General features: G+C 36.0%; 1 protein-coding gene across 1 annotated transcript in view; it reads right to left on the bottom strand.

The window, feature by feature from the left end:
- Positions 1 to 170: 170 nt before the first annotated feature.
- The window catches only part of TANK (TRAF family member associated NFKB activator), a 29,383-nt gene continuing 18,957 nt past the window's right edge, over positions 171 to 10,596 (bottom strand). The window contains exons 7-9 of the mRNA XM_009641670.2: positions 8,563 to 8,681; positions 6,365 to 6,948; positions 171 to 1,950 (exon numbers count right to left, since the gene is read on the bottom strand). Coding sequence (XP_009639965.1) covers positions 1,783 to 1,950; positions 6,365 to 6,948; positions 8,563 to 8,681 — 871 coding nt within the window. The 3' untranslated portion in view covers positions 171 to 1,782. The remainder of the gene's footprint in view (positions 1,951 to 6,364; positions 6,949 to 8,562; positions 8,682 to 10,596) is intronic.

Below are 10,596 nucleotides of genomic sequence, written 5' to 3'. Positions count from 1 at the left end.
CCGGCCGCAGGGGAGGCCACAGATCTGCGGCCCGGCGTGGGGCTCCCTCCGCCGCCAGCAGACGAGCTCATGGGGAAAACGCGTCCGTGCATGGGGTGGGAGGACCAGATGACTTTATTTTCTTTAAAGGTGATTCGCAGCTCTTAATAACGTGAGCGCCTGAGCTGAATTTCACGGTTGAGAGGACAAGTCGGTTTTGTGTCGGGCTGGCTGGAGATGTGTGAATCCCCTTCTCTCCTCCCAATCCTGGAACTTCTGCCTCTCCCAGGAACCACCCCCAGCCGTGCTCTCTGGGGAGGTACTTCACACGCCGCACGGCGAGTCCAGGGATGAGCATGTCCTCCTCTGCGCTGGATACGGGTGGGGGTTTAGAGCTGTTAATAGTAACAAACTCTTTCTCCAGGTCATGTAGCAGACATGCACTGTACACTGCTGTTTATTACAGTACACTCTGTTGACAGCCAGTCACAAACATGAGTTGTTTAAAATAGAGAAAATAAATGCAGAAAAATTCATTTCTAAAAATTATGCAGGTGTTAATTCTTCCAAAAATTGGTTACCTGTGAACAAATCTTTAAAAGGAGAAACTGTTGTGCTTTGTTGCTATGAAAATATTAATGCTAATTATCAAATATCAGGACTATAACCTATATTCAGTTCAAATGCAAAAAGCTCCAAGTTACCCTTATTATTAATTTACTTAGTAACCCCCCCCTTCTAATTTTATCCCAGTAAATCCAGAAAATGTGCAAACTTTATCAGAATGCAATGTTTCAACTAAACACAAATTTAAATTGCACTGAGAAAGTCCACTAAGCATACTCAGGTTAAAATGAAGTCACTTTGATATGGGTGATTAGGTTTTCCCCTTCCACTTCTAGGCTGTAGCAGGCCTGAGCAATCCTTCAGAGCAGACCAGAAGAAATGGGAAATAATCTTTGGTATTCTTAGTTTTAGGGGAAGTTTAATTTTTCTCACTCTATCCTTCATACCAATATAACCTTTCCCATTAAAGTATTTTTACTAATTATTAATGCTAGAAAGGTACATAAACAAGACAGCTGTTTTTTTATAACATGTAACAGATATCATAAAATTGCTACCATTACATTTTGGCAAAAGGTTGATTTATGTGCTCTGTTTCATTACTTTCTCTAGTAAACAATTCCTCCGGGAAAGTCAACCCTGAATTTATATTACTAGTGAACAAGCCTATCCTAATTTTGGCACACCTGGCATTCAATTACTGTGGTGATTTTACAAGAATCTGAATTAAGAGGTTCACTACTGTAAGTTAAATTTGGAAATTTTATAACAGAAATGAAAATGACAGCTTACTTCTCTTCCTGTTTACTTCAAGGAGAACATAATCACATCACTGGATATTGAGAAAAAATTCTAGCATTACACCAATTCCCCCAGCCAGATTAAGGCATTAATCCTGCAAGTCTACACCCACAAATATAACCATGACTTTGGGCCTATTAAGGCAACGATTAATTGCAAAAAGAAAAAAAAAAGAAAATAAAAGACAAAAGGTGTTTAACATCACTCTCAAAAGTAATATTGACGCATAACAAGCAATAATGTGAATTACAGTCCTGAGTGACTTACAGTTTCATTTTACTTGTCAAAGGACAATTAAAAATGTGCTTATCTGACAAATAATTGCAGTCATGAGTTCTTGTTACAAGAAGTCTTAATTCTTAAATTCTTAGCATATCTATTGAATAAAAAAAATCAAACGTATGCAAAACCAGTGATCCATTGAATTCTCATACATTAAGACTGTACTTTAAAGTGGGAATTCAGATGCCGAAGAAAATCTTCCTTAGATGTTATAGATGGTGGGAAAACTTCTCGACAGAATTCGCATATTCCACACTGATTCAGTTCAGAGTCTGTATAAGCTTGTGCCAGTAAATCATTGTCTCGAGGCTGCCAAACGAGCTAAAAGAAACAGAAAATGATTATTGCTGTGGTTTACAATGTGGTTTACATTATGCTGTGGTTTATATTTACCTAAAAAAATGCTTGCCTCTTTAAACTAGGTGCCCTTTACACATGCCTGGCCAGCGACATTAACTAGAGAGGTCTCACTTAAGAAAAGCAAGATAGGACTTTGATTTTTTTTGAAGTTCTATAAACATACTATCCTTGCAAACATTTAAAATGCCTTGGTATCTATTAATGATAAATACTGCCACGAGCAAAGGTCTGTAATATCAGTCTGATAGGCTTTTCTTTAACTTTGCGTTTCAGTATTTTACTGTATGAGCCATAGTACACAATAGCCATTTAACAGAAATGAGAAAACACATTTTTACCTTAGATTAAATATTTCTTGTACAGAGTTAACATGAATCATATTTTATTTCTATTCTTACTGACACGTAACTAGTTTTCAATTTACTTACAAAATTACTAGAGCAATGTCATATGGCTTAAGTTACTTTTTTGTTCTGACTGCCTTTTAGTGTAAATATGTCTCAAATAATGTTTTGCGATTCCTTCTGCCATGTCAGCATCAAACTCAATGGAAACATCTGAATATGTATCCATGCATTCAGGCAATTCTGTAAACTATGCTAAATCTGGTTCAGTAGCTGTACTGCTCTCGGTCCCTGAGCTAGTTTAAAGCCAGAAAGTCTGTTCATCTGACACTGGAGTTCAGGGGACTTCAGCCTTATACATACTTTAAGTTAGAGTGTACGCTAATTATTTAGCATCAAACCGACTAGGAATCTGAAAGTCTTCTATCAGTTTTCAAAGTAAAGTTAAAAATTAAGTTTCATTACTTTAGTATTAGCAATACAAGATAAAATACATAGTTATGTTATATATTTTTTAATGGTTTAATATTTTTAATGGTTGGACTTGATGATCTTAAAGGTCTCTTCCAACTTAAATGATTCTATATGGCCAGGATGATTAAGTTTTGAGTAAATTGAAAACTAAATGCATGCTGCTGTGAGTGCAAAGTAGACAGGATGGCAGCAAGCTGGTATGAGCTCTACGTGGGGATGGAACCTAGAAGAGGAGAGCACCCTACAGTTTTTTTTGGCTCAGTTTTCTTCTCTCTTGCTTCACTCACACATGGAAAGGCAAACAAGAATACTTTAGAAAGTAGTTTCTTAGAAGTTTTAAATTTCTTGCTATTGATACTTATCCAAGAGTTTTAATTTTCCGCTCTTATTCAAATTCCATCACGCCAAATGGTTTGAATCTATTGTTTATTCCTCTCATGGTAACTCACTGGACAACTAACCTGGCTTTCATAGTTGTTAAACCTTCTTTTTAAACCAGCTAAACTTCTTGGAGTCAATTTCCTGTCCATTCCCTATTTAAAGAGCATTTAGCTTCTCAGATAGCAATAGCAGATTTACTGTCTTTCATTATGGTCAGCAATCCATATGATTAAATTGACTAATTAGTAATTAAGTGCAATCACACCACTTTTTTCAGCTCAAAGAGTCTACTTATTGTATGTTGCTGGTGTAAATTGCATATTAAATCTACCCAGACACTGACACACTTAAACATCCCTACAGAAATGTGTTTAGAATTACTTGTTTCTAACATCTTATGCTGTAAAGCACCATTTGAAAAGAAGATAAAATAGTATTGCAAAACCCCCACAAAGGACATAGTAAGATTTCTAATCCTGGAAGCGCAACAAGGGGAGGTACTCATCCAGTAACCCACTGAGGCAGGCACTTCCATTTCTTTCTTTGAGTGTTAAGCAGGTGCTTAATATGCTTTTCAGAATAGGGGTATATTTAAGCAGATGTACCATTTAAAAAACATTAATATTCAGATTAAGATCAATAGACTAACGATTTGCTTTTAAAATCATGAACATTCTTAGAAATACTTTTGGTGGAAACAACCCCCTCAAACTGTGAATACCGATAAACACATGCATCTATATGCGAGTCTCAGTTAAATGTAGTCTGCAAAATCCTAGGTCCACTAATATCCATGTTTATTTTAATCTGCTGCTCTTTTCAGTCACATGTTTTTTTTAAAAAGTTACATCCTAAGAAAACAGTACTGAGTTTTCACATTTAGTATCCACATAGAAGGAAAGAGCTAAATTTATTATAGCAACTGAGAGCAGTTCCAAGAACTTACTGTTGCCAAATCTATTGCATTTATGGGGTTTTCCATTTTATAAGTTAACATATGTAGTAAATACTTGAAAGTTTTATCTACACAAGGAAAAAAAAAAAAGCGCTGCAACTACCCCTTAGAAAGGAGGTAAAAATACTAAGAACAAGTTTACGCATACATTTTGCTAACGTTAATATAGTTGAGAGGGCAGGTATGTAAGTAACTTTAAAACACATTAGTATTTTAAACTATATATATGTTATCTGTGAATGAAATCTTTAGCACAATTAACAGTCAGAAAAAACTCCAAAGCTGGCTCCAATTCATGGGGAAAAATACTTAAGAACCTCTTTTGAAGGCAGCTGAATAAAGGTGATGGATGTTTAAATATATGGATATACACAGATGTATACTTAATGGATTCTAAAGTAATATTGTCTTGTTTCAAACAAGCTTCTGGATATAATACAACCTTTTAATCGATGGTCCTCTTATGTTCTACAGTGCTGTTGTAGATAAGACTTACAAATACTGAAACAGTTCTCCATTGCCTTTCTTTTCTCCAAGTGTTAGCATTGTTACATTTTCTCCGCAAAGTAGATAATTTACATTTTAAATGATGGCTCCAAATTAATTTCCTGATTCTGCAGAAATACCAATGATCAAACCAAAGACTTATTGGTATTCAACCGCAATTCTTCTCTACTTTTTAAGCTGCATACTCCCCTATCAATTTGTAATCATGTACCAGCTGTTTCACTTGCTGTAATATACAACGCAGGGTGCCATCTATTGAAAAATGAATATACAGACAAACTAGTAAAAGAACAAGCTGGAGAGGGAATACAGAAAAAGAGGATAGTAACAAGCAATGGAGTGAATGCTTCACAGCTCCACAGGAGTTCTACCAGTGATAAAATAAATGGTTTAATTTGTTTAACTCAGTCACAAGTATAACTGGGGATCCAATGAAAAATAAAGCACAATAAAAACTGTCATTACTAAGCTGGTATAGAATCAAGATCTCCTACATTACAAAGAGATATTTAAAACACATTTTAAAAAATCAGGCTTACAGTTTAAAATACAATGATGAACAGCAAGCCTTTCATGCTTTCAACTTTTCATCCAAAACTCGTTTGCAATAGAAAATTAAACTAGACTGGGTACATTTTAGGAGAAGAAAAGATCAAAGCTATCATGTCCTACAAATGTTTTCTAAATGCTAGTTTTGCATGTCATGCAGTAGCCAAAGTGAGAGGTAAAGCTCTTCTGCTGCATGTACCTTGTCATTAGCAAAGAACACAAAACCACATCAATGTAAATAGTAAAAATGTGCCAAATCCACCCTCACAGAATTCCTAAATATCACTATTTGCTTATTCTTGAAAAGTTGTCCTCTCACAAAGTGTGAGAAAAGCCATAGAAATGTAAAAAAAATCAGTCTATAAAGGTCCATAAGAATTTTGCCAGCAATTTCAGTTCAGACAGGACGTTACACAAAAGAAACAAGTATTCAGAGACGTGATTGTCGGAACCTGCTGAAATATTTTTCTGCATTACAGCAACTGGGCCTTGCTTTGAGAAGCTCCCACGGACTTAAAGTAGCTATAACTGAAATAGCTAAAGTACCTACCAAGCCCAAAGTACCTACATAAGCCTAAAATAAAGCATTTTAGTGAACTTCCCTTCATTTGAAAAAAATAAGTATGCTTTCCTCCTTGACTGCTTCAACTATGAAGAAAAAAATTTAAGTTTTCTTAGAGGGGAAGAATAGGGTGCTGTTTATACTCACATTGAGATAAAAACTAGATCATTTTTCCACAGTGAGGTATTTATCTGTTCAGCTTTTTAATTAGTCTATTTGTCATATTCTCTGCTGTATGTTAAAAACAATTAAAACAATTATGTGCCCTATTCAACTGAGATCAAGGGTAGAAAGAAAGCATTCTAGGGGGCAACTTACGACTAATGACAGCTTTGAAATGGATATAGAAGCAATTAATATCTAAATGAACTGAAATCTGTGCAAGCATATCCAGTGCTTACATCTGCTTAAATTCCTGCCCTTTTACTGGAAAAGTGCCTTGTACACATACATCAGGAAGAAGAATTGACAAGAGATATTGTCTTAAAAAAAGATTGATGAGGTATCTCATAAGAATATATTAATCCTGTCTCAAAGATCTTCGCAAAGTGATTGTCTGAATCATTACCATTTTTGAAATGTATAGTATTTATAGAAAGATACCTGATGAGGACCTCTGATGGTTGTCCCAGCAGCTTCTAAAGAAGAAAAAATTACTTCAGGTACACCCTGGTTTGCATGCTTGGGTACAAATGTGAAACCAGTATCTGTTGTTTTTAAACATGTTTTGTCACAGGTATTTTCAAGGGGCATGTTTGCATGATTTGGGGGGTTTGTTTTGTCAACAGCAGTTAAGCTTTGTAAAGCTGAGGTCATGAGATCAACTCCATGAGCTTCAAATGAGTTAGGTTCCAATTTACTGAGGTTAACAGCACGGTCTCTGTGCTCCAGGTTAAAATGATGATCTTGAAGCATGTTTTCAGCTATACCAGTACAAGGAACTGTTGGTTTTTCCTGAGTGCTCTGCAAGAAAGCAGAGTCATTGTCTGTAGGTGGAAACTTGACATTAAATTTAGAAAGTGATTCTACAGAGTTGTTGTCCTCATCTTGGCCCACTCCTCTTGGTGTGATAGATGTGATGCATGATGCACCTCTATTTATATCCTTTATAACCCGAGGCTTAAAAAGCTCTTCTGCTTGTTCATCAGTTTTATCAGTACACTGTATCGGCATGGAAAACTGTATTTCTGTGAAGAAAGAACGAAGAAAACATTAAATAGTCCACTGAAGTATAGTTATTAAGGGTGTGGTGTTGGGGTATTTTTCCCGAGAGGTTTTTCATCTTACTTCTTTAACTTTTTAACCTTTATTTTTTCTCTTTGAAATCAGTTTGAGGTATAGTTCTCTTTCACAAACATTAGCTCTGTCACAAAAACTATCAGAACAGAAATAAAAGGAAATAATTCTGCTCTAGTAATTCTAGTTCTCTTTGATTTATGGCTATAAACATTTTCATTTTATTGAAAATTATGTTGTCCCATACTCTTAACACATACTTGCATATATTTACTGAAGTGTTCTGGCAGAAATAGAAGCTGGAACCAAACCCATTTCACACGGTGTCAAGAACATGCTAGGCACCATGAGAACGATTTTTAGAAGGTATTCAGGTACCAAACTCCCATTGGTTTCCAAATTAGGTAAATATTTAAACTGAATAATTATTCAGAAGCAGGACCATATTTTCTCTTTGTTTTGAGAATTCTCCCTTTGTTTTTGGAACTTATTAACAAAAATGGTAATAATGTATACATGGTTACTCCTAATCAGGTGAAAGAATAACACATTTATTGTACAACAGCCTTCTGACATCACTCAGATATTGTAGTAATGTGGGCCATTACTACAGAACTTTACTTACAGAAGTAATAGAAATCAAGCAGGTTAAATCTATATCAAGTATAGCTTTTCACACAGTTGAGTTAGGCACTTATTTAAGGAAAACAAATCCATTCTGAAGTAAGTTGCCCAGCACTCATCCCCCCAAATTCCCACCCCCAAATAATAAAGTGTACAATCAGCATATAACAATACAGTCCAGACACGGCAATTTGAAGCCACAAGCTATACATTAGCACTTTGTGTAACAAAACTTCAGTAATGGTATAACCTAAATTAGAAGCAAGTGCTAAATCAGTGTCTTTTGCTTCAACAGTGTAAGTTTGGCAGGTATTTTTTGAAATCACTCGAGTCTGATCCTGCTATTAATAAAAGCTAGTAAGGAATACCCATGGCAGCTTACATTATATTAAATGTAAGCATGAGCAGAACCAAACATTCAGGATCTCTTCCAGTTGCAAGAAAAATCAAACCTTTCTTTTGTTTTCAGGAAGTGTTGGATATTCAAAAGTCTGCACAAGGAAGTCTAGAAAATAAGTCCCCTGACTCTCCTCAGTCCAGCAGTTTTCCTCTAACAGAAATGGGGCTAGAGGCATTCATAACAGACATCTTTTGAACTGACAGCTAAATTAAAAGCAAGCAAGTGCTGTCATTCACACAGTATGATGGGATATCACATGTAGTAAGTGCCTGCCTCTCACTCCAAGGGACAAAACAATTACAAGAGCCATTGATGTGATGACTGTCTTTTATAGCATGTGATTTGGAGCATTCGTCATAGAATGCCAAAACTGGCGGTGTGTTTTCTTGGTGAAATACTGAGCACCATGTGAACAGACTTGAAAAAGGCAGATGGTAAACAGTGGAAGTACTTCTATGTATGTGTAATTTACAGTATTTTCAAATATAAAGCAAAGCTTTCAAACAGTTGAATCACAATAAGAGCTTAAGTATGATATTACCAGTTTCAGGTTCTGGCTTTATCTTAAATTTACTCAGTTGATCTGTTTGTTCTCTGGCGAGCATACATATTCGATGACACTCTTCTTTCATGTCCTGGAAAATAGTCTCCAGATTCTCCCTGGAAGATCAAAATTGAAAGTGAAAGAGTCAACCAATTCAGCTTGTTGTGACCTTTAATCTAGTCACACCCACAAACCAGAGAAAAACAATAGTGTAAGCTACTTTTCTTGGATACCTTGTTCCTCAACATATGTACACATATTTTTGTTCTCCTCAGTAAAAGCAAGCAGAAAGGGAAAAGAAAATGTTGTCAAAGAGCTGTTCAGTCCTATCACATACACATACATTCGAATTTAGGGCCTGACCTTGCAAGGACCCCCTCAAAAAAATCCAGCCTTTACCTTTCTTTCAGTTCCCTCAGGTTATCTTTCGCAAGGGTACCGTTTCCATCTCATTTTAGGGAAAATAAGATACTGCTGCTGTGAACATGAATTGTTTTCCATTGTTTTCTGTGCATTTCAGACTTTGCAGGAGAAGGAACACACAAGCATTTGTTACTGCTCCTTCCTTGAATGTCTACCCGACACTTTGGAGAGAAGCTCGTGAACTCATTCCTTCTCTGTTTTGTACAGTATCACACGACTTTTCCTTTTATTTTGAGGGATTTTTTTTACTGTATCTTTTCCAGAGTATCATATGGACATCCGATATTGAGTTATCTGCACTGAGCATGGTAAAAATAGTTCTTCGTGCTGATGTGTTTTATTTGCCCAAAGGCACTACATTATTCAGTTATTGATGCGTCCATAAAATTCCATGGTGAAATTTTGATGAACTTGCTGAGTAATTTATATTTCTAAGCACAGTATCATGGATTTTATAAAAAAGTGAAGTTGGTGACAAACTGGATTTTTGTTCTTTTGCATCTTTGTATCAAAAGAGCTCAAAAGTGATTTTTTCTTTAATCCAGTGAATTGTTTTCCTTTTTATTGCTTATTCATATAGCAATCAGGAGTGTCAGGAGCTATGTTCCTACTTCCGCTGTGCTTCTCTTTTTGAAGACACAAATGTCTATCTGTATCTCATTTGAAAAAAAAAAAAATCTACAGAAGGGTTAAAGTTGCTACTGTTAATACATTCTGATCAGCTTTCAGGTTTTTTGATAAATAAGAAATTAAAAGACTCTTAATACAAATTTCTAATTGGAGCTTTAAAATATACATATGATTAGATGAATCAATCTTAATTTGCTAGACATTTGTGATACTATAGTCTTACTAGTGTAAGATTACCAGTAATCTTACCAGTCACATACCTCTTTCCAAGAAAACAGTAAAAGTAAGGGAGCTATTTGAGAGGGGGGAGACAGAAGACAGGTAAAGGTTTTTAATTTTCTAGATATAAATCAGTAAAGACAAAAAAGTCTCTATCACATCACAGTTATTTCCTCTCTTTCTTGTCATAAAGCAGTAGTGAGTCAGACTAAAGATCCACGTAGTTCACCTAGCCTATGTCTAAGAGTGGCCAAAAGCAGATGCCTAGGCAAGAGTATAAGACAGCAAGAATTTTTTCTTTTCCCTAATAATCTCCTAGCCTCACTTCAGAGAATCTTCTACTTGACCTCAGCAAAATTGTTAAAAGTGGTATGACTGCCTGTACTGTGAAAAATGCAAACCTAAGACTTTGGTCAACATTTTTCCCAAAACACTGGCAGAAGAGGGTGTACTTGCTCAGGAAATATACTGCTTTCAGTGCCTTGCTCATAGCAAGGGCTGGCTGGCTTCAGCTTACAGATAAAACGTAGTTTCAAACTCTCTCATTTAGGATGGATCAGGCCAAGAATTATTTCTTCATGCTGACTATCAGACCTCCTCCTGGCAGCGCAGCAGGCTCCTCTGCTGTGCTGCCATCAGTTAATCCATTATGGTTGTACATTCCTGTTCTGAAGAGAGTTAATGCAAGGGAGTTAATGCTTACCCAAACCCCAGCATTAACATCCACTGAGGTTTCCCACAGAGTTTAACCTCCTGCTG

The sequence above is a fragment of the Egretta garzetta genome, unplaced genomic scaffold (assembly GCF_000687185.1).
Source record: "Egretta garzetta isolate BGI_Z169 unplaced genomic scaffold, ASM68718v1 scaffold577, whole genome shotgun sequence".
Classification (NCBI taxonomy): Eukaryota; Metazoa; Chordata; class Aves; order Pelecaniformes; family Ardeidae; genus Egretta; species Egretta garzetta.
The sequence above is the reverse complement of the archived record's forward strand: the minus strand, read 5'-3'. Positions and strand labels throughout refer to the sequence as shown.